The sequence below is a fragment of the Vulpes vulpes genome, chromosome 4 (assembly GCF_048418805.1).
Source record: "Vulpes vulpes isolate BD-2025 chromosome 4, VulVul3, whole genome shotgun sequence".
Classification (NCBI taxonomy): Eukaryota; Metazoa; Chordata; class Mammalia; order Carnivora; family Canidae; genus Vulpes; species Vulpes vulpes.
This window is the reverse complement of record NC_132783.1, coordinates 55,809,706-55,835,707: the sequence shown is the minus strand read 5'-3', so window position 1 is coordinate 55,835,707 and position 26,002 is coordinate 55,809,706. Positions and strand designations below refer to the sequence as shown.

The following is a 26,002-nucleotide window of genomic DNA, read 5'->3' as shown; positions in this document are numbered from 1 at the left end:
GAAGGTCAGTAAGCGTTAGCTATTATATAAAAGTGCCTTACTGCCCGGGTACTTTTATATGAAATAACTCATTTAATTCACAAAACAATCTCCCAAGGAAGACTACCCTCATTATTCCCATTTAAAAGGAAAGGAAATTGAGGCACAGTCACTTCTCAAAATTATCTAAGTAATAATTAAACCAATATTTAAACCCAAACAGTTTGGTTCTAAAGTCAGTGTGCTTGACCACCATACTACACTGCCTCTCATATTTCATTTATTGAATTAACATCACCAACAAATAATATTATTAAGCAATCTATAGGTGAGTATGACTTTAGACACTTCTCAAATTTCATAAAACCATGGTCCTAAGTGTCTTTGAATTTCTATTATGCAAAGTACTAGGACTTCAAATAGGTTTTAGAAAGATTTGACTATAGGGGCACCTGGGTTGCTCCGTGGTTGAGCATCTGCCTTTGCCTCAGGGCATGATCCTGGGGCCCACGGATCAAGTCCTTCATGGGGCTCCCCACAGGGAGCCTGCTTCTCCCTCAGCCTATGTCTCAGCCTCTCTCTCTATGTCCCTCATGAATAAATAAATAAAATCTTAGAAAGATTTGACTTTATCTGAATTTTTAAAGTAAAATTTATATTAAAACATTTTTATTTGTGGGATCCCTGGGTGGCGCAGCGGTTTGGCGCCTGCCTTTGGCCCAGGGCGCGATCCTGGAGACCCGGGATCGAATCCCACGTTGGGCTCCCCGTGCATGGAGCCTGCTTCTCCCTCTGCCTGTGTCTCTGCCTCTCTCTCTCTCTCTATGACTATCATAAATAAAGAATAAAAAAAAAAACCATTTTTATTTGTATTATAGTTATAACACAAAGAAGTTCTTTTAAGTAAAATACAATTTAGTATAGATTGTTGCATCTTAATTCATTTCACTGTACCCTTAATGACACAATAACTTAGATTACTAATACACATTTAACCAGTATCAAATAAATAAATTATATGCAAATGGAAGAATATATAATGAATTTATAAACCAAAAACCCTAGGCAGAATTTAATAATTCGTCAATCAATATTTACTGAGCACCTAGTAGGTTCATACAGCATACCAGAGGATTGGTAAGAAGAAAATAATCCCACCCTTGAGAATTTCTCAGTCAAGAGAGCTCGGGGGACAAAAAAAAAGAAAAAAGAATAATTAATTAAAAAATAAAAATAAATGGAGCATTACTTTTGCTGAGTATGAAAATGTCCAGAAAAGCCTTCATGGAGTCAGTGACATTGCAAAATGAATGTCATTTATCCAGAGACTGGAACTAGGAAGCACAGAATATTCCAGTAAGAAGGAAATGCCTGAAAGGATATGCCTTGTTCAGGGAATAACCAATCTCAGATTTATAGGGGCAGGAAATAAGGCAGCCAAGACTATAATGTGACTTGGCTACCATGGTAAGAAATTTGGAGTCTAACAGAGAACCCACTAGATGCATGTAAGCAGGGAGGAGATGTGTCCAATATATTTTAGAAAATTCACTCTGACATCAGTGTCTCATGGATTCGAGTGGGGAGCAAGCTGAGGCAGAGACCACGAAGGAGATAAGTGCAGTGGTTTAACTGAGAGGAACCACTGAAAGGTGTGAGGGTCTGAGCCAAGGGCAAGAGTACTCTAGAAGAGATTTAATAGTAAGATGGTTTGCCATAGCTTTTCCCTTTCTCTTGCAACTCTCCCTGAATATTGAAAAAGAAGAGTGTTTTAAAGACCAAATTCCCTTTAGAGTAATACATCCCTAGAGTCATCTGCGGTCAATTTATACTACATTTTTTTAAGATGAAATAGCTGAAAATCTACCAAGTACACGTCTATAGCTGTTTTTACTATTGGGAAGCAAATTAGGCAATAACAAATAACAGAACTAAAAGTCAACCACATTCAGTATGGAGACAAAATGGCTAACAAAAAAATGGAATAAACTGTCCACACTAACAGTTGCAAAAATATGCCGAGTAGCCCTGGAAATATACATGCTTGCTTGACTTTAAATCTATACTATGAATGTATTTAGCCACTTTCTTCCTTGTTACACTACTTTTAGCATTCTTAAATCTACTTTAAGAACCTTTTTATAACTGTGTGACAGGAGTACATGTAATATGCAAGGATTTTTAAAATTTCATATAGGATATGGTTGATCTGATTTAAACTCAAAATCTTCATTAAATTTTACAAATCTTGGGAACCTTTAATATTCCAACTAAGTTTACCAAATATGGAATACCTTGATTTTTTTTTTCTTTTTAGCCCAGATTTCCTTGCCCTGAGGTTTAAAAGCTACGATTATTTTCTTCAATCAGAGCCAACATGGTGCTTTAACCAGTAAAATCTAATGAAATTCTATCTTGTAGTATCTGACACCTTTCTCTGAATTACTTATTGCAAATGTTTAAATATTCACCAGTTTCACTCTTGCATTAAATATAGTTCTTTGAAAAACAACATGATCTCAATATCTTACATATGCGTAATTAAGTAGCATAATACTGTACATTTTAAATAATATTTTTTCTAAAATCTTGATAGTTACTTAACATTTATAAAATCTTATAAATAAGCTCTATTTGTGATAAAACATGCTCCACAAACATAAACATATTTAAACGTTATCTAAGTAGCTGAACAAATGCTTTTAAGTTTTTAATTCACTGATATCTTAATACCACCCTTTTTCATATTATGACTATAATAGAGCTTTTATACATTTTATTTATTTTAGAGAGAGAAAGAGACCTCATATGAGTGAGGGTGGGGGAGAAGGAAGGGGAGAGAGAGAAGACTAAGAAGACTGCACTCAGTGCGGAGCCCAACACAGGGCTTAATCTCACCACCCTGAGATCATGACCTGAGCTGAAACCAAGAGTCAGATACTTATTTCATTGACCAAGCCACCCAGGTGCCCTCAATTATCGAGCTTTTAAGGCACATTTAACCTAGATACTAAATTGCATTGTTATATTACAATTTTATTTAAATAGGAAACCATCACTGATTACAAAGAGGAAGATGCCTTTTACTATTCACAGCCTGTTACCATGAGCAAGGACAAGGTCTCCTGCTTAGTCTAAACTAGCAGCAATAAGGTATTCTAACCTGGGCTTACAATACTGTGATTTCTCTTCCTCTCTGCCTATTCCTATCAGCTGGTTCTCCACTATGCTATCTGCCATATCCCTATGCAGAGAAAAATTCAGTCACAAATTTCCTTTTCTTCTCCTAGTTTTGTTAAACAACCTCACTCTCTGGTCTCCACAAGTCACTTCATTTCTATCTTCCCAAAATGAACAGGAAGGAAAGAAGGAAAAAACAAAAGAAGGAAGGAAGGAAGAAAGGAAGGAAGGACGACAGACAGGCAGACAGGCAAGCACCCTTTTGGGAAAGCCCATCATATTTTAGGAATGTCTTCTGTTATTTTCAATTGCTGTTATACCCAGAGTTATAAATATCATAAGCAAAGAAGTAAAACAATTATATCTGACTTGAGTAAGGACTGAAGTGGAGGCATTTAATCTTTAATAAGATCTTGGCAACACTAGTTATGGAAAGTTCAGTTATGGTAAGCCACCAGAGAGAACTCACAAGAATATATGCATACAAAAATGAGCATCAGCCTGTATGAGAATTCACATAGAGGTATATTGTTGGTTGTTCAGAATAATTAGTTTTTCTATTGTAATTAAAATAATAATATTATACCACTTATTTTCAGTTTCTCTGTGTTCAAGTAGAAGTTAATAAGAAGCTCAGGAACCTCCTAGCTTTATGAATTCCTTGACTTAATAGGATTTACAAACTACCCACAAGTGAAACAAAAAACAAATGCAAGCAGCAGGCTTTCAAGATAAATTTCATCTTTGTCATTACTTTTCCCTTTCTCCTCTTCCACACCTAGGGGAAGTTGTAGTGCCAACTAAAAAAAGCTACAGGGATCATGGCTAAGGAGTTTGCTTTCATTTCTACATGTTAATTTGATATGGTCATAGTGATGGGCTAGTATTTTGAAATTATTGTCAAAATCTTAAGCTAATTAAATATATTAAATATACTTGACGGTGTTATTAAATATACTTGATGGTCTTCCTCCTGGATATAAAAAGATCATATATAAAAACCATACTGCATCCATGTTCATCCTAGAATTAATATACAATGCCTAGCATGTAATGGATGCTCAATAAATATTTGGTGAATGAATAATTGTCTGAAAAAATTTTGCTAAAAATGAAATAATGACAAGCAGCATATCCATTTTGCAAAGGACCTATAATAAATCTATAAACTCAGAGATGATAGAGTACGGTATATATGTTTTAAACACCTGAGATAACTACTCTTTATGGGGAATCAAGAAAGGGAAGTATGAGGACAGTAAGAACTATACGTCCCTCTCTCTAGGTTGACTTAAACCACCAGGAAAGTTCTTAAAAGCAAAGACATTCTATTCTATAGGCTTTCTCGAGCTCTCACTACAGCTTGGAGCCAGAAAACAGGCTTTTTCAAAGAAGCAGAGAATTTTATGCACAGCAGGCAGCAGCCAAAACAGGGAAGGGATATTTATTCCCTCATCTAGCGGCACACAGGCAAGACAGAGAACATAGAGCAGACTTGGTGATTTCCTTTGAATAGGCAATGTCTTGAACATAATGTATAGCTATGTTCAAGTTCAAATATGATTGCAGAGTCCCCTCTTTACCCTTATAGTATCCTGTAAGTTCAAGAGTATAATCTAAGAATAAGCCAGACTTGGGGGTCGGGGGTAGAAATCACACTTCTGTTTATCATCCTCAGGAAAGGCTGCTAAGAGGTGCAGCATGAGAGCATAGATGTTCATTCACTCTCATGATTGGTCACTGAACTGAAAAGAAAAGTGTTATCAATTGGCTTCATTGCCCTGTTTTTCATTCAACAAAGAATAGGTAATGAGAGTTTCCTCAAGCAAATAGTCACTGAATTCTTTTAACCGGGGAAGGCTCAAGTATTTTTTTATTAAGAGCAACAAAATCATGAAACAAACCCATGAAATATGTTTTATGATTAATGTGAAGAAATGTATAACATGATAAATGATTCAGCAAGTATAATTATCTACAAGGCCTGTTTAGAAAAAAAAAAAATATTGTTTAACTTGTTTAGCCTATGCTTTTGCTGGGTTGTAACTAAAATTCACTTAATCATTAACTGTGTCTTTCTGTTATTAATCTTGCTTCCTTTTCCCCTTTCCTTTGTTAATGTGGAAGTAGAACTCTTAAGTGACTAACTGATAACCTTACATTGTTTTCCTAAAAATGAATGTTTAGCCCAAATAGCAAAGCTCTACCTAGGACACACATTGGGGGTTTTTTCCTCCAAAAAAATATGCAAATCCACTATGGATGTTTCAAAAGACACAAACTAAAGGTACAAGAAAATTAAGGTACTAAAATAATAGAAGTTTACATTTAAATGCATTTTATGTTTAAATAAATTTAATAAAACTTTAAATAAGCTTTATTCTAAGTAAAACTTTATAGTGAATGCAACTTTATATTTAGATGCATCATTTTATAAATCATTTATCCTCATCAGGGAGATTTTTTTTCTAATTATCCTAAAGACAAGTCACAAGGTCATCAGTCTCATGCAGATTTAAGATAGGGAAGGAAAAAACTTATGGAACCAACACACTTTTCAGATTCAGTTTAAAAAGGTATTCTCAGTAATCTCAGCTCTCTGTAATGGAAAAGGGAAAGAATGCCACCCATCAAATTACATAGAATTTTAGAGAACATATCCTAGTGTACCTTTGTGTGAAGGTACTGCTTGTGGTTTGACATAGCATAGTTCCAGTGTGGCATCTATGACATTATCCTGTGCCCTAAATTCCCACAGAGAAATAGTCCAGTTCAGCCTGTAACTTAGCACAAAATATTTCAGAAGAGCTTCTTAACAATCCGGAGGTAATAACAGGGATGGTGGTCCTGCTGACCTTCTAGACCAAAGCCTTGGGTCAAAACTAACCTGATATGAAGTTACAAGGAAAAGTAATTTTTAAGGAAACTTCCCCAAGGCAATCTTTGCCATCTGCAATTTTAGAGTAATAAATGGAAAGAAATGAGCAAATGGAGTGAAATATACTAAAAGATGACTGTCATTTGTCCTGGGTGAGAACACTCTATTTGTGTCCAGTTAAAATCTCTAAAGTATTTGTTCCCAAGATTCTCAAAAGAGAAGTCACAGATCAGTATGTTTTTGGCCATAGGTTTTGCATCCAATTTAATGCTGCTGGCTGACGGTTATTGGTAGTCAACTAATCACTCTAGAGCTATAGATTTTAAGAAAGAAAAAAATTCTATGGTTTATCAACAAGGATTGTTTTATGTGTATTTTAGGCCATATCTGCCTTCTCAAAAAAAGAAAAAAGAAAAAAAACGTTTCACAAATGTATTGCACTCATGAAGAACCCCCCTCCGTTCTACCTTCATATCAAGTTGCGTCCGTCACTTTTTTCCTACCCAAGTCTGTCATCTAGAATTCCCTAACTCTACTCTCCTCATCTTCCCAGTCAAACTGCTGGACAGTATCATCTACAGTTGTTGTCTTCCTTTCCTCAACCTACCCATAGGCTCTCAACCTACTGAGACCGGCCTTCTCAGGCTACTGCAACACCAAACAAATTCTCTTTAAGGGTAAATGTCATTAAACCTAATAAACAACTTTTGGTTCTGAATTTGGCCTCTAGGCAGCAACACTGCTAGTGACTCCCTTCCTTCCCAGAATTTCTAGACAGCACATGCCCACAGTTTTCAGAAGAGTGTAGAGAAAAAGTCCACAAACTCTGAAGCCAGACTGCCTAGATTTAAGTCAGCTCTACCATATACTTGCTGTGTGATGATCTGTAAACTACTTAACCTCTCTGGGACTCATATATTTTCCAGCTGTAAAATCAGGGATAACAGTAGCACCTCTTGAGAAGGTTAAATTGATTTAATATGTGTAAGAGTACATAAAACAAGGCTGGGCACACAGTGTCATTAACATTTTAGCTTTTATCATTTTTATTACTACTGTCCTCCTACTTCTCTGTCAGTATTCATCAAGTCCTTTCCCTACCTCTCTTCTCCCAAGCTACACTGTCCTGCTTGTTGATGAAATCTAAACATAATCCCCAGCCCACGCCTATCTCTTAAATTTTAAACACACACATGCAACTACCTCCTGGGTATCTCAACTTCCACATGACCACAGTTGAATCCATCTTCCTTCCAAGCCTGTTCCTCCTCCAGTGTTCCCTTCCTCTAAAACTGCAGCCACCACCCACACAAGCCAGCACCAGGAATCATGTCTGACTCTCTCACTCCTCTCATCTTCCAAATGCTACAGATTCTTCTTACTGCCTAAATATCCCTCTAACACATCCCCTCCTCTTCCAACTCTGCAGAGCTAGTCCAGGCCACATCTGTGTCTTTTTGGGGCCCCTGAGCCCCTCCTTGTCTCTTCACCATCAGTAGTAGCCTTTTCTAAACATTTTCTACACAGCAAAAAGAGCATTCTCCTAAACTCAAATATGATCAAGTCTTCATCCTTTTTTAAAAAAACTCTTCCACATCATAATGAACATGGAGGATAAAGCTCTTCATAATGTAACTGGCCTCTGCATACTTCTTAAGTATCATTTACTATCCTTCTCTCACTCATGCAACTTTCAAATCTCTGTCACTTCTAAACCCTCACAAATGCTGTTTCCTCAGTCTGGAACTTTCTCCCACTCCACCTCCTTCATCTGGCTAATTCCTACCCAACTATCTTTACTCAAGGAGGTTTTCCCTCTCATCTAAACTACATTCAGTAGCCTTGTCATATGCTCAAAAAAATAGTATAGCCCAGCTGATAATAATAGTTCTCATATTTTACTGAAATATTTAAAGTCAATATACAAATAAATTGTATAATTACAAACTATGATACAAGCTTTGAAGGAAAATGTGTTTCCCTTACCAGACTATAATCCCATGCAGATAAGACCTTTTCTGAGCTTGATGTTTAGAATAATAGGCACTTTATACACATATATATGTATATATATACATATATATGTGTATATGTGTGTGTGTGTATATATATATATATATATATATATATATATATATATAAATCCATAGAAAAAGAAGAGTTTCATCAATGTCAGCAGGAAGAAGTAGGAGGGAAGAGGAAAAGAGAAAGCCTAATATCTTACCTGCATTACCCATTAAATTGAGTGCCTTGACTATCAACACCCATTTCCATACCTCAACCCTATACCTCCAATGTTATTTCCATACCATTGATGAAGTGAAAGCTAATTCATAAAATGCCTAGTATAACCCGTGATACAAGGTTTTCATTTGATCGACAAATATATTTTGTTGCACATGTTACACTGCGCTAGGTGTTGAACTCTATTCAAATTAAAATGCCACAAAGCCTTTAGAAACTAAAAGTAAATGCCATTTACACCAAAATGTATAAGACATCGGTATATAAAAACCACCTGAAAAATGATTTTCAAAAATTAAAAATCCATAATAATCTTGCCTTAGAGTGTAAAGTAATGAAGGACAACAAGATAATGTGCTACAGATAGAAATTATAGGCTAAAAATAAGTTGATTATGGAGTGCCTGGATGGCTTAGTCAGTAGAACATGCTCTTGATCTTGGGGTTATAATTTTGACCCCCATGTTGCATGTAGAGATTACCTAAAAACAAAAACATCTTTTAAAATATCAATACATAAAATAAATTTAAATGTTGTATTTTTAAAGTAAATAAGTACATTAAATAAAAATTAAAATGTTGGGGTTTTTTTAAGTCTTTTGCTTTTTATCTCCTTGTTCTTTTTCTCTCCCTCTCCTTCTATTTCTTGCTCACTCTCTCTCTGTGCAATGGATATGTTAAATTATTGAGTGGCAGGTGGCAAAGATGCCACCCTGAATTGGAAACTAGTTGAGAGAAATCAAACTAGAATTTGAAATTTGAAATCAGTTAAAGATCAAATAATAAATGAAAGAACATGGAAATGCCATAAAATAACCTTTAGAAAACAACTTGAACATGACATTACTTCTATAAAGTAATATCAGATAATTTCTAAGTAAAGGAAGAATCAATTTTATGGAAGAGAGAGATAACATAAAAAGTTTTAAATTGTTTTCTTTTATCAATTTTTTTTTTTTTATTATTTATGATAGTCACAGAGAGAGAGAGAGGCAAAGACAGAGGCAGAGGGAGAAGCAGGCTCCGTGCACCCGGAGCCCGACGTGGGATTCGATCCCAGGTCTTCCGGATCGCACCCTGGGCCAAAGGCAGACGCCAAACCGCTGCGCCACCCAGGGATACCAAATTGCTTTCTTTTAAATTAATGGTATACGTATTTCGGAAAAGCTAAATCATTGAGACTAACTCTAGAAGTTCATCTTAACTATTTGAGAACTTGTCTTAAGCAGAATTAAAAGATTTAATTTAAACCTGACAACCCGGGATCCCTGGGTGGCGCAGGGGTTTGGCGCCTGCCTTTGGCCCAGGGCGCGATCCTGGAGACCCAGGATCGAATCCCACGTCAGGCTCCCTGTGCATGGAGCCTGCTTCTCCCTCTGCCTGTGTCTCTGCCTCTCTCTCTCTGTGACTATCATAAATAAATAAGAAGAAAAAAAAAAAAAAAGATTTAAACCTGACAACCCTATTTTCTCCAGTAAGTAATTCTTGAGACTTGTTTGGAGGTTCTACCCACAATGAGGGCTATCGACTGACCTTTACATAAAGGGTCTTATCAAGGAAGATAAGACTTTGAGCACTTATCCAGGAAGTGCTTTTACTTTAATATACAGTATATATACAGTATACAGCTTTGTAAGGGACAAACATGAGTTACAAAGAGGGAGGAAGACAAGAGTATGAGGATATATCAAATAAGGTCTTTGTTCCATGACTTTCCAGGGAGGCCTTCCCTAGTTACCATAGCTAAAATCATAATCCAACACCTTGCTCTCTAACCCACCCTTCTCTTAATATTCTTCTGACCATTTCCACCATCAAATAGACAACATATTTTATTTATTCATGTAATTTATTGTCTGTTTCTTTCAACCAGAACAGGCTCTTGAAGTCAAGGACGATTTTTTATCTATTATATTCATTGCAGTATCCCCACAGCTACAAAAGGACCTGGCACATACTAGTGTTCAATAAATACTTACTGAATGGATAAATGAAATCAAACCTACCCTTGAAATCAATGTGGTAACTGGTAGTACATCCAGATTATCTTTACTCCCACATGGTAAGTTTAATGTAGCTAGAAGTTTTATAGAAACAGTTTCTGCACTAATTGTAGAGCTTCATAGTTGCTTTGATCATCTCATAAAGGCAAATCATATCTGAATCATTTCAGATGGAGACTCCTCAGAAACTACCCAAGGTCTCCATCCACACTTACATGAGCAGACATCCAGAGGAAAGTATGTAATAATAAGCCTTTTTGTGTTTCAGAGTTATAAAGAAGAAACTATGTCACACCAGAGAAAGAATGGAGAAATAGAAAGAAGTGATGAGAATTCTGAGTCCTTAAGGTGGTAGACATTTGCACCCAACATGAGTGGATAATCTAGACCAAGTCTGTAACTCAGGAAGAGAGAAGGACTACTGCAGATAGCCATTATATCAGTGCCTACATCAAGAGCTGCCAATTAATCCACCACTGCTACTCCACACATAACGAAAGAAAATCCAGCTCTTTAATTCTCTGTATCACCCTGTGAATCAGTTTCTGGGATCCAAATTCTGATGCTGGGGATAGGCTGAGGCCAACTGGATATTGCCTAGAATCCTCTACCTGGCATTCAAGCCCCCACTGATTTGTCCAAATATTCCAACACATCAGGCTGGTCATTTTACCCTTATAATATGTGTGTTTCCCATACCTATTTGCCTTTTTCCAATAGTCCAATTGCTCAGATTGCAATTTTCTTCAATCCAATCCATACTTTCTTTAACAAATGATGCAACACCTCCTCTTCTCCTTGCTTTCCTTGACTAATTCCATACTTTTCTTCTTCTCGGAATGCTTATGGGAATTATTTTTTCAATGTTATATTTGAAGGGAAATTGAGAATATGAAAAGCATGTCCATGTACATTATCTCACTTATATAAAAGAGCAGAGTACTATTTTATAGACTCATTTTTTTTTCTTTCACTCTCCAACCCTCTGTCTTTTTCCATAGCTTGCTCTTCCTAATCCTAGCAAGGGTCACATGCTAATAAGGATAAAAATAAAATTAATTTTATTTTATTGAAAAGTATCCCTAGTATTTGCCACAATAACAACCAAGTTTCTTTTGTTATTTCAGTAATAAAACTGGTAATGATCTAAAACAAATTTATCTTTTTCAGTTTTTAGTGTTATAAAACAATAACAAAATTTAATTCTCTGCTCCAGCCAAATATGTATTACAATTATATTCAATTTATATTCAATTCTCTCAAAAATTATGGGGTACATACTACATGCCCATTTTTTAATAAAGAAACTAAGTCCTGAAAGCATTAACTAATTGCCTAATGTCAGATTGGAAATGTGGATCTGGATCTATATGGTTTGAAAGAGGAAGCCCTTCAGAGCCACACCCTGCAGTCAGTGATTATTCTATCATGCAAGGTATAACAGCAGGGCTGCGGATAGGACAAAGTCATCTCAACTATCACCAGGAACATAAAGAGTATAAATCCCAACAAAATAAGATTTAAAAAACTAAAACGAAATAAGTAGCAAATGTGTGCAATTGCTTTGGGCCTCAGACAGTGTCATGCAAGCAGCCAGGAAGGGAAGAAGATGAAACTAAGATCACAAGTCTTCGTGTAAACCCTGCTCCCACTGCATCCCCAAGACAGTAGGATCTTACCTTAGGCAGGAAGGATTAGAGATTTCACTTCCATACACAACCACAGGGATTTCAGGTTACCCTCCAAAAATACCATCTCACCTTCTTTTCTTCTTTTTTTTAAATAATATGTTATTTATTTATTCATGAGAGACACACACACAGAGAGAGAGAGAGAGGCAGAGACACAGACAGAGGGAGAAGCAGGCTCCATGCAGGGAGCCTGATGTGGGACTTGATCCCAGGATCCGGGATCACGCCCTGAACTGAAGGCAGACCCTCAACCACTGAGCCACCCAGGCACCCCTTCTTTTTTTCTTTACTGCTACTACTAATCTTCATGTTAACCGGGTTTACATCACTATATGAATAGATTTCAGGTTTGAAAGAGGATAGTACACAGTGAGAACCTCAATCATTAGCCTGACAGCCTAATTTTATTCTCCAGACATTATATTCAACTTTCTTTCATTTTCATAAGCAAAGAGGCAATAAAGTATAATGCATAAGTGCACAGATTCTGCTCTGCCATTTACTAACTATAAGAGCTTGAATATGTTGCTTAACTTCTCTATGCCTCAATTTGATCATCTGTAAAATGAGTATAATAACAATAGTACCTATTTCATTGTGAGCATTACAAAGAATAAATGAGATAATATATGTAATGTATTAGAATATTGCCTAGCTCAGACTAAGTTCTCTGTAAGTATTTACAATTATAATTGCTAGGCAATACATGTGTCATAAGGATTAAAAAAATAATAGTTAATAGCCAATGAAAACTCTACTAAGTGATTTCCATTTATTCCTCACATAAACCCTGAAAAGTAGATATCATCATTGTCCAAATTAAAAATGAAATAGAGGCTCAGAGACACTATAAAATGAGTCCATAATTACCCAAGCAATAAGTGATGGAGTTAGAACTCAAATCCAGCAATCTGATTACAGAATCAAGCTTTTAACCACCATTCTATTTCAGGTGGATAATAATACTTACTAATTATTGAAATTTTGTTTTGTGCCAGGCATTGTTCTAATAACTTTATGTCTCTCACATCTAATATCTCTTGTGAAAGTTAATTTAACCTCTCAGAACTACCTTATAAGATAGATGATTTTGTTGGTCCCATTTTACAGATGAGAAAACAGAGGCCAGACATTAGGTAACATGGCCAAGATCATACAACTAACAGATGGCTAAAGTAAGTGTATCTCATTCTGAAAGATAGGTAAAGCCAAAGTGCTAAATTGAAATCTCAGTGACCTAATATCAAATTTAGTATTACAATTTTCAAAAAGGAAACTCCCTCCTGGTATATTCATCTAAACAATTTCTACAATTTCTAAACAGTTTCTGATTAAGATGGATATTCAATACTGGAATAGTAAAAGAAGGAGCTGATTAAATGCTAATATATTCTGATTTGCCTTACTACTCAGTCATTTTTCCTTCTCTGTTAGCAGCTATTTTCAATAGTCATTTTCATTCCACCCTCTACAATTTGAATAAATTCACTATTAACAAATATGAATCAACTCTTCATAGGAAGCAAGATCATTGCCTTTGTTTGGTTCCTATCCCATAAAAGTGAAAGACAACGTAGAGAGAAATGGTAGATGAATATTCAGTCTGTGCAACTATAACAAAAAAATCTGCCAATGATACATATGACCAAAACTCACAGGAATTTATAGACATTATTTGCCAATAGTAATAGATAACAACTGACTAACGGCTGAGCAGGACCACAGTAGGCCAATAACTCTTAAACTACTTACATAAATTAAAAAATGAGCCTTGGTTTGATGAGCAGAGCATAGGTCTGGTTGTACTATACATCCAGGGCCTGATATGTGTTTCACATAGATCTCAATAGATCTGAGCTAATATGGGAAGATGCCTTTAGAAGTATGATCAATAGCAAGGACAGAAACAGACTATTACAGATCTTGAGAACAGACTGAGTAAAATACTAGAGTAAAAAAGGAAAATGGCAAGCAAATCCTCTTTACAGGAAGATTGTGTGGGAGGATAGCAGTGTGTCATGGGAAATACCTGTCTGATGATTAGAACAAGTTATTGGATCCCTTATATTAAGCAGAATTAAATACTTGAATTGCTAGGTACAAGAAATACCAGTAGGGAGGGAAGGAGATAGATGAATGAATGAATGATAGACGATAGATGATAGATAGATAGATGATAGATAGATAGATAGATAGATAGATAGATAGATAGATAGATGATAGATAGATAGATAGATAGATAGATAGATAGATAGATAGATAGATAATAGATAATAGATAGATGGAAAATGAGTAAAATTTAAAATTTGGGGAATTCTTCAAAATGTTATTCTCAGTAAAGAAAAGGAGGATGACTAATTGTGCAGTTACAAATTAACTATTGGTAGACAAACAATGGATTAAAAAGGTACAGAAAAGGATCCTGATTAGGAAAGAAGATATGTTGGGACACCTGGGTGGCTCAGCGGTTAAGCGTCTCTCTTCAACTCAAGGTGTGATCCGGGAGTCCCAGGATCAAGTCCCACATCAGGCTCCCCACAGAGAGCCTGCTTCTTCTTCTGCCTGTGTCTCTGCCTCTCTCTCTGTCTCTCACGAATAAATAAATAAAATCTATTTTAAAAAATGAAAAGAAAGGAAAGAAGATATGTTGATGATAATGGTAATAAATTTGACCAAAACCAAAACAAAACTTTGCAGTTACTGAGCACTTAAGGAAGGCTCTGTGCTTTTCATTCATTACCCTCACAATGGCCTTTTGAGATCAGTACTATTACTAGTACCATTTTACAGATAAGGAAACTGAAGCTTAAAAGATTATGTGACTAAACCAGGATCTCCGAGGAAGTAACAGAATTTGGATTTAAACCCAGGCAGTCTAACTCTGGAGTTTATTTTACATGCTTGACCACTGTATCATACAGCTATGTGTTAAATTAATTGAAGGAGCCACAGTTAACAAGAACACAGATGCAAGTACTGACACTTCCCACTTCCATTTTCAGAGAGAATGCTGTCCCACTTCCATTTTCAGAGAGAAAAGTCAGGATAATGAGGCCTCTGATAGTGATGGAAAACCTGACCAGAATAGAGTGATGAAAATAATAAGATACAATGAAATCCAAATACTGTTAAAACGACTTCTCTACTAACCAGTAAAATAGTTTACAATAAGCAAAACTCATAATAAATAAAACAGAATGGACTTCCATGCCCGGCTTCATCTTTTCACTTTGTATTTGACAGAGAACAAGTTTGCTGTGTAGGCATTTTGTGGTAATGACTTTGCTATTATTAACAGTGACAATAGTTCCAGGCATTATTTCTTATTTACACAGCAGCCTTCAACACAGGAGCAAAAACACCTGGCAAACATTCTCATTCTTATTATTGATGGCTTAGATTAATAGAGCACCTTTCTGTCAAAAAAGCTCATTTATCCTTACATGGACTCTTGTGACACAAATAGGCAAGCAATCTATTTCTACATTTTACATCTGGAAAAACCAAAGCCCAAAGACCTGTGTAAAACTGTTTATTCATACTGTGGCTGGGCTTATAATGAAATCATAAAGGACCCAGTATTTCCCTTCCTTACTGACTGATGTACTATCTCTTTTACAACTTCTTACTTCACATTACCTAAAACCTGGAGAACTTCCTATCTATTGGATCCTTTTCTACTGGTTCTGGTTCTGGTTCTTACAGTCTCTTCTTCAAACCGGATTATCATTCCTTTCCTCCCTCTAACTGCTCATCCTGCCTCCATCCTCTCTCCTTTCCAAGCCATTCTCAACATTGCTGCCAGAATCATTTTCATAAGCCTGCTCAGAAAACAGCAACAGCTCTTCACTATCTATAGAAACAGACCCAAAATTCCTTCATAGTTCACTCACAACCTCCCTCAGTCTGGCCCAAATCTATTTTCTCCACCATATCTCTGACTACCGTGTCCTCCATCCCTAAAACATTCAAGCCTAAACTTCTGAACCTCAAACGCACTCTGCTCCTTGCTCATTCTATTTCCTCTTCTAGAAGTAACCTTTCCAACCCTAACACTGACTACCAAAATTGTCTTCACAACTCCACTCCAATGCCTTCTCCATGAATCCCTTCTAATACCTCAGTTAAAAATGTCCTCTCCTTCCAACTCTACAATACACATTTAACCTTTATTTGTAGCACTCATCATATTCTTCCCAGGTCTATAGTGACTTGTGAAAGTACATCTGTCTTATTAAAATGTTCTATCATTGAAATTCCCATAAAATCAACTATGTGTCAGATCCTGCAACAAGTAATGAGTAAAACAGAGGTTACAGTCTTCATGGAGGTTACAGTCTATTTCATCTGGAGTTCTTCCTCTGAATAACCAAGCACACTATTTTTTGTTTTCCTAAAGGTAATATGTACCATTCTAGATGCGTAAAAGAGAGTTTAATTCATTATTATATGATAGATGCTTTTTAGAAGTGGTTCTCAAAGTAGAGTACACAAGATTCCCTGAAGATCTCCAAGACCCTTTCAAGGGGATTCTTGAGGTCAAAACTAATTCCAAATGATATAAAGATATGGTTTGCTGTCTTCACTCTCATTTACTCTCAAATGTATAGCAAAGTCTTCCAGAGGCTACACGATGTGTTTTGTGACAATAGTTGGAAGCCATAAATACATAAGAGAATTCAGCCCCCTCCTTTTAAATGAATCATAAAACAGATTTGCAAAAATGTAAAACAATGCCACTTTGTAACTATACTATCTCTGTTTTATAAAAAGTAATTTTCATAAAATGTTTTTTTTAAGATTTTATTTACTTATTCATGAGACACAGAGAGGCAGAGACATGGGCAGGGGAGACGCAGGGGGAAGCGGGACTCCATAGACCGCTGGACCATGCCCTGAGCCAAAGGCATAAATGCTCAACGGCTGAGCCACCCAGGCCTCCCACAAAAAGATATTTTATGTTAACAAGTAATGGGTTTGCTGTTGCTAATTCATAAAGGAATTACATAAATATCTTAAAATTTATCTTAATTTCTAATACTGTAAATACCAATGAATATAACCCACATAAACAAAAGCTTATGGCTAATAATTTTCAAGAGTGCAAAAGGATCATGAGACCACAAAGTCTGAGCCCTACTGCTTTCGAGCACTGAGACTCATGTCTTTCTGCAGAACCCCAATTGAGTAGTTGCCTTTGTAATTTCACTGTTCCCTGAACTCATTATTTATTAAAGCAACTATCCTATGTGTGGATTCACTTATTTACAAGCGTTTCCCCTTTCTCTTCCCATCCAAAGGCCCCAGATTTGATAGTCAGCTGCTTAAGGGCAGAGACTAAATAGAATTTATCTTTGTTGCTGCTTCAGCTAGCAAAGGGGCAGCCAGTAAATATTTGAAGGAAGAAAGGAAGGAAGGGAGGGAGGGAAGAGAAAGAGTGAGGGAAGAATTGTGTCATATTCATTCTTCAAAGGTTCTACCACAGTAATCTGCCCATTGAAAATATGTTAACTCTCATGTAAATCTGTTGCATTGATATGATATCTGAGGTAATCAAGATGCCAATAGTTTCACCTAATACATTGGTAAATCCCAATATAGCTTAGAGAATATAATTTTTAAAGGCAAATTTTAAAAGATTCCTCTCATTAGTAAATCAATGAGCAAAAATTTGTACATACTAGCCCTTCAATTGCAGCAGATAATTTTAAGATAAAGAAAGATACAAATCTGGAAAGTAAATGCAATCAATTTGGTTGCCTATGCATACGTTATCTCCCTTATGGATAATAAATTCCGGTAATTAGAAGTGACTTCCTATAATTCAAATACCTTATTTTCTGATTTAGAATGACAATGTGAAACTAAAGATAACTAAAGGAGGTGGATTAAAGCAAAATTGGGCATGATAAGTCTGTCTTCAAGACCCTTATAAGCCTCCACCTGGCCTATTCTTCCCTTCTAGCTGTCCATGAAGCTGTTTTCCATTCTCATGAAGTCTCTTCACTGGCCAAGGTTACCCTCACCAAGGTAGTCCACTTGGGCCTGGCCTTTTGGGTATTATCCCATGCTTTAATTCAATCTGTACAATTTAATGTACATAGTTTTCACAGTTAAAGAGATATTTAAACGTCATTCATCACAACTCCTTCATACACAATTGAAGAAGCTCAGCTAGGTTAAGATTTGCCCAAGGGAATATTAATTAATGAGCGAGCAGAGATGAGAATCTCATATCAAGGTCTCTTCCTTTTCCAGAAACTGCAATGAGAATTTTTAAGTAATCTGCTAAACCCCAACAAAGTACTGTCTTTGATACCAATCTTGATTCCCTCCCCATACAAAAATCTTTCCCATATGTTCCCTTTCTTTAATCTCTTATTTAATGTGTTAAGACACTAATCCAAGTGTGGATGTTATCTATGATCCAATATCCATTATCACCAATTCACATCTTAACTCAAGTTAGCTTACCAGGTTAGCTAATCAACCAATTTAACTCATAACATTTCTACTTTTTTTTTTAAGATTTTATTTATTGATTTGAGAGAGAGCAAGAGTGAGAGTGAGAGTGCACAAGCAGGGAATGCTGCAGAGGGAGAGGGAGAAGCAAGTTCCCTGATGAGCAGTGAGCCTGAATGAGACACAGGCTCCATCTCAGGACCTTGGGATCATGACCCAAGCAGAAGGCAGACACTTAACCAACTGAGCCACCAGATGCCCCCATAACATTTCTATTTTAATAAGAATACTCTTCAACCAAAAAAGTAAGAATTTCACATATTATATCAGGTTCAGAAGCAGAGAACCAGAAGATCTTTTGGCTCCTTAAATTATAATACAGAGCCAGACATTTGTACGCAGGATCAAGACTAAAAAAGAAATTCAACATACGTGATTTGATTGCCTGTGACATTCCACATTGCTGACCTAAACCCTGGTTGGCAAGAAGTCAACAAACATATGACATGATATACCTGGCTGAAATTCATAAAAGATGAAAAATATTTTAATTTGTTTCCTACCCACTATTTCACATAGATTTTGCCTAACTTTTTTAGGGGTGTGGAGGGAGTACAATGTCTTTAAATCTTATTAAACTAAATTTCAACGCAGATTCTTAAGATTTATAAATGACTTTCTAAAGACAATATTATCAAGGATATTCACTCTCAAATTTAAAGAAGCTTAAAAGTAAGCCTTAAGGGATTAAAAAAAAAAAGTGGGATTTAAAGAACAAACAAATCACCTAGAACTTCCAAAAGTAAAACTAGAAAGAAAACTTTTAAATATCCAGCATATATATTTCTGATATCTGCGCTATAAATTACGTGTCTTGAATCCACTTAACTATGGACTAAATTTTCCAACCAGCCCTACTCTGAAAAAGTTTTTTATGTTAAACAAATTTTCATTAAGATCTCATACTTTTATTTTAATAGGAATTCCTCTAATAGTGGTTATTGGAATACCCAGAATTCTCTATGAAGAATCTGAGATATGGAAAAATTTTTATGTTAACTCACTCTTCAAATAAGCTGCAGTAAAATGCCAACTTGTAAAGACAAGCATTATTATTTTCCTGACATGACATCAAATTACTTACAAATTTCTGAATATCCTCTTATTCATCTCATTTGTAAAGTATTTGGTTCTACAAACTCGTTATGCTCATTTCTATCTCTGTTTACTTTGATTATGTTATTATCATTTCTTGGAATTCCTATTTTTACAATTTCTTGGAATTCAAATCACATCAAAATTTTAAGGCTCCATTCAGGCCAACTTTCACTGTTAGTACTGAGAAGGATTCAACACAGTGATAAAAAAAAAAAAAAAAAAAAAGGAAGTGTTCCCAAGTTAGACTCCCTGGACTCTACCAACACTAATTGCATGACCTAGGGTAAGTTACTAAACCTCCCACCTTCAACTCCATCATTTGTAAAATAGAAATGCTCAGTAGGATTTCTATGAAGATTCATTGAATTAGTGCACTCAAAGTGCTTTGAACAGTGAATGGCACAAGTAATCACTCAATAAATGTTATCCACTATTGCAATCTTTATTATAACTTTCATTCTTCCTGTATTACTCTTAACAATTGTAGACTCATAATTCATGAGAACCATAGACCATAGAGGTCATTGAGTTTAATCTCCCATACCAAGTAGTAGCACCTCTAAAATGTTGTTAATATTTGGTCAACCATGAAGGTGGTTAAATACTTGCAGTGCTGGAAAATTCACTGTGCTGAAAATTGTGCTGAAAAGCACAGACTTACAAATAATTTTAATTATCAGAAAGGTCTTTTATAAAAAAAAAAGAAAGAAAGAAAGGTCTTTTATGTATAATGCCTACTCTCTACTCCCTGGTCTCTTATTTCTGTCTCCTACACAGCTTCAAAATCAACCTTCATCCTCTGTCTACTTCCACACGATATTCTGAATCATCTCCGACTAGTTAGATAGAACACACTGTTTAGGAAAATAAAATAAATTTTGGAAAAATTTACTTAAAAACAATGACAATAAACTGTTACTATATGAGAAATTAAGGTAATCCTTGCTTCTGAAGGAGATGGCCAATAATATTCACATTTATCCCTCAAAACTTAAATAAGACTGTAGACTCTCTGTCAGGCTGCTTTCCAGATTGTATCCAGAGGTGTAAATTTTTTGTAGTCTAGTTATTTCTCTATGTAGTCCCTTGGGTTTTGTGTCTTTTCTCCTTGTAATTTTCTCTTTCCTGCCTCTGTTTCTATCTTTCTGTGTATCTATCTCCTACTCTTTTTTCTTTCTTTCATCAAGCAATCATTCAACAAACATTTGTGCATCACTGCCTTGTATTAGGCACTGTGCTAGCATGGAAAACTCAAGGATAATTAGATCTGGGTCAAATTACTCAGAAGCTAAGTTGCAGAGACAGATAAACAGTTAATAAAATACCATGGTAATGCAATGAGATAGATATGCCTAGGCTACTGGGAGAACACTAGAAAGGAATCCCCAATGGGAGGAGTCAGGAAAGGTTTCTGGAAGGAGATAACATCTGATGAAGTCTAAAGTGAGTCTCAGCAGTATCTCTCAAAATTTAAATCACCTCAGAATCTTGTTTGAAAGATTCAGAGTTAACAGATCTGGGTGGAACTTGGGATACTGCTTTTCTATCAAGCCTCAGATGATGCCCATGCTGTTGATCTGCAAAGGTCTTAAAAGATGGCTAATGACTAAGTGAAGGTTGGGTGGGGTGAATATATGCAGAATAGACAGTATGAAGGAAATCACAGAGGTAAGAAACACTTGAGTGTGTGTTATGAGAATGAAGCACATTGGCATCCCCTGGCAATTTGAAAGATAATCAGTTCCTAAAATGGGGGTGGATGGAAATATGGTATATGCTAAGGAGAAGGAAATTTATTGCATAGCCAATGGAGTATATCAAAGGAAGTAGGGCAGTTACATGGTAACAATCGCAAATCAGATCTGGTGATTTCATTGGTAGAATCGTGAGCAAGAAGATAATATTCTGGGCTACATTAAATAAACCTGCTAACAATGATAATGAGGCAACTGACTTAAAAAAATGTTTGGCAGATAAAGTAAGTTGATTATATTTTCACTTAATAATTTAAAAATCAGGCAAGTTTTTTTTTTTGTATTCTTTGCAAGCCTGCTATCTATTCTTAATCTGAGGCTTAGTAACATGTGACTCTTTGAATAACGCACTTTCACCTCTTTTCACACCAAGTTCCACATTTTAAAACAGTGAAGAGTGGACCCAAATAAACACTATAGTCTCTTCATCCAAAATTTTATTGTCCCCTAAACTAAACTCATTTCTTATTGAATCACAGAATCATAATTTTTAAAACCTACCACACCACCTGGAATACAAATATGCACTGTATGACTGATGTTGACTTTACCTAGCCACCAGGTATTAAAACTTGAGACTATTTAAAAATCTTTTTCACCCACGACAGTCATTACTGAGTCCAGATGCTTTGTCATTATGTTTTATTGGTGATTCTTTCATTTATGTCCCTATGATTTTTTTAACTGGATTCCTGACAATAGCATCTTAGGTGTTTTCTCTGCCTCCAATCTAATCTTCTTCCAAACACTATCCAAAAAATTGAAGAAGTCTAGAGTCAGAAAGCCCTGAGCTTGAAGGCCAAGTCCACTGTTTCTTAGCTGTGTGACTATTACCAAGTTATTTAACCTCTCTAAGTCTGAGTTTCCTTATCTGTAAATCATACGGATGATTTGAAGATAAAATGTCTGCAAAGTGCTTAGCACAATGCTATTACACAGGAAGAACTCAATAAATGCTAGTTATTATTGTGAAAGACAAATCTCATAAACACTTGAGCAGATACTTCACAAAAGAGGAAAATCAAATGGCCAATAAAAAAATGAAAAGATGTTCTTCTTCATTAGTAATCAGCAAAAAGCCAGTTAATACTTCCATCATATAATTATATACTCAACTGATGGGCAAAATTTAAGAACTTATAAATCAAATGTTGGTGGGATATAGAACTTCTCTTATATTGCTGATGGGAGTGTAAACTGATATAACTGCTTGAGGACAATATTCTGGTATTATTTAGAAAAATGGGATGTGCACACACCCTTAAATTCAATAGCACCTTTCCTTGATATTTATCCTAAAGAAGTGCTCATATCTGTATACTAGAACTTGCAAGCAACTGTGCATATATACTTAACAACTTTATTATAAATATATGTATAATTATAATAAAAATATTTACTATATTTAATAAATATATTTATGTAAACATATTTTATATATAAATAATTAATGTTATTTGCACATACAAGTATAAGTAATACAGAAACCATCCAAATGTTCACAACAGTAAAACAGAGGAGAAATTTGGTTATATTCATGGAATGCTATATAATTACATGAATAAACTATATGCATTGATATAGAAAAATCTTACAATGTTTAGCAAAATCAGTTAAGAACATAATATTGTGATTGTAAGATGGAAAACCTACAAAGAAAAGCAAGGGAACAAGAAACAACTGTGACAAAAGGCAGGATAGTGGTTAGTGGTCACCTCTCGTGGGGAAAAAAACACATGTGATCCTAAAGAAGTACATCGGTTTCTACTGGGAGTTTATTCCTTAAAATGAATGATGGATAAATTAATTTTGCTTTGTAATTACTCTTAAAGCTGTATTTGTCTTATACACTTCTCTATGTCTTTGCTATATTTCAAATTAAAAAATAAACCTCCCCATGTCATTCTACTACTTAGAACCTTTCAAAAGTCCTTTATTTTGGAATAAAATCCAAATTTGTTAGCTTCGTTTAAGAGATCCTTCATGATACATCTCCTATACCCTTCTGCAGCTTCATTCCTTCCACCTCCATTTATGCCCTAGCGCAGTACATGACATAGTGCTCATTTAAAAAAATCATACTCTGTCAAGCGTCTGGACCCTTGAAAATATTCCCACTGCTCCCCTTCTACTGATTATTTTTTATTATCCTTAGCATTCAGTTAACATATCACTCCCTTTGAGAAGTCTTCTTGACAAATCTCCGTCCTATGTATATTAGTTCCTTCTCTGCTGCACTTCCCTTAGCACCCTACATCTTCACATTTAACAGCCCTGGACGTACCACATTTTTTGAGTATATCTCCCCTAATTAATGGCACATTTTATTGTAAGTACCACACTCTTTAGGTTGAAAGTCCCTTTAAGACAGGTACTATCTTCATCTATCCCAAGAGTTAAGGATAGTATCTACATCACAGATTCTCATTAAACGTTTGCTTCATGAATATGTTTAAGATGGGGCAATATATGTTCTCTATAACACCGGGAGTGGCACACAACACAACATATTAAGTTCAGCCATATAAACTTCCCTTACTTTAGATGCATTATGGTTGATTATTGGCAACATACTATTGTCTTTTGTAACAAACATGGCATTTAATACATGTTGATTAAGCACAGCATAGTGATGACTATTATATCTACTTTCTCAATATAACTGTAAGCAGACTATAATGAAAATCATGATATGAAATAAGTATAGGGTTAATTTCATCAGTCTTCTGCAGTTATAGCTTATGCATTAATTCAAAAGACAGCCTATCTACCCAGAGTTATACGAGCCACTAAGCAAATGAAAGAGAGATATTGATCACTAACTCAAAACAGCTTCTATTGGAGTGTTACAAGCACCACTGTCCCGCACTATTTCTCAAAGAAGTTATTTGACAGATTATAACTGGTTCATCTCTGCTGGAGTCTATTGATTATTAACTTTGGTGACTAGAAAGCATCAAGCATTTGATTTTAAAAAATATTCTGCCTGTGTGTGCTGATATTTTTTATAAAATAATAAGTTTTAAAAATTATTCCATCTAGCAGAGAAACTGGATCCACTTTTAATATCATTATATTAGGCAAAAGGAGGGTAGGGTAAATGTCTATGAATTGAGTTTTATAAAACTGTGACGTGATTTCTCTCCTCTTGTTTCCAAGGATCTAAATGTTATATTAATATATATATATATTATATGCATTCTTTGTATACTCCTATGTATTCACATAGGAATGTGTGTGTGTGTGTGTGTGTGTGTGTGTGTGTGAGTATTCCTGAAAGGTACTGAGCATTATAATTTAGCTCAGAATCAATTCTTCTACCAGCAGGGATGAATTAGTAAAATACGGAATTATGTTGTAAACAATAAAAGCCACTCTTACCCAACTGTTACTCAGCCATATGAAATTGTTCATTTCAGCTATCTTATGCAGACTGGTATCGTGCAGGGTGGTAGCATCATGGTGTTTTACGATGTACCCATGCACCTCAAGACTTTATGCTCCTCTGTATAGCACCATCAATCAAACACTCTGTCCTGTGGATTTTCACTTCTTTAGTTGAAATTATTTTGAACAGTATTTCTTCAGATCCATACACTAAATCACATGCAATATTCTAAGCCGTTATGGAGATCACATGCTTTCTGCAAAGGAACATTTTTAAAATTCGCAACTCACCACTGCTTGTATGGTTTCTCATCTATAGGAAATGATTCTAATTCAACAGCTTCTTGCATGAGTTGCCATAACGAAGATCTGAGATGGTCCTGCCGTTGGTGTTCCTCACACTAGCCTAAAATCAAAGCAAAAACACAGAATGAATTTGATTTCAGCACTTAAATGAGAATTTCATCTGCATTTAGGAAACAAAAAGGCTGGTAAATACAATTGGAAATGAATGATGGAATGCAGGATGAGGGAATAAAAGATCTGAAGGTAGTTCACTCGGTTCAAATTTATCACAAGCACAAGAACTTTGATGTTACCAACATCAGAGTAGCTGGATATTTTAAAAGCTCAACATAAGCCCAATTAATAATTAGTACTTTAGTTGACATATGATATGCCCTTGTGATATAGATTTGGTTTTGAGATATAAGGCACCCTATTCAGTGTCAACAGGGACAGTTCCACTGTTATATGTTTGCATAATCCACTTTTCATGGAAGACTTCATTAGAACGATGGGTTACATTCTTTACCAATAAAAGCAGGAGGAGAAGTTCAAAAACCTCTGAAGTATATGAAATAGAATAAAACTAAACTGAAGTTGATCCGAAGCTGATCCAAAGCTGGAAACAGACCTGTATGCCATTATCAAGTCAAAAGTTTTGATTTCAAGAGCTTTGGAAACTATGCTCACCATACCCAAAATAAACCTCCTCTCTGTCCCAACTAACAGTCCTTTTCCTGGCCAGGTACTTACAAGTGACTAGTAGGAATTCCTTCCCCACCAAACCTCCCTACTCCCCAGACATCCCAATGTGGCCTCCAGTGTCACGTGTATTTCTTTCTCCTCTGAATTCCTGTTATATTTATTGTCAAAATACTAATATGAGCCCTTGATTATATACCATCTTTGTTTCTTAACCTCATCTCACTAAATGACTATATGCTCCCAAATGACTCCAAACTCTTCCTTCCATTGCACTTAG

General features: G+C 35.5%; 1 protein-coding gene across 50 annotated transcripts in view; it reads right to left on the bottom strand.

The window, feature by feature from the left end:
- Window positions 1-26,002, bottom strand: part of MAPK10 (mitogen-activated protein kinase 10) — a 299,098-nt gene that overhangs the window by 268,060 nt on the left and 5,036 nt on the right. For 35 of the 50 annotated variants that reach the window (XM_072755734.1, XM_025998146.2, XM_072755744.1 and 32 more), the window contains exon 2: window positions 25,027-25,141. Coding sequence is in view for 10 of the 50 variants with exons in the window: in XM_072755710.1 (XP_072611811.1) it covers window positions 24,730-24,762 (33 nt within the window). In the remaining 40 variants the exon portion in view is untranslated. Of the gene's footprint in view, window positions 1-24,729; window positions 24,885-25,026; window positions 25,142-26,002 lie in introns of all 50 variants that reach the window. The other 15 variants (XM_072755714.1, XM_072755718.1, XM_072755737.1 and 12 more) reach the window with 1 other exon arrangement.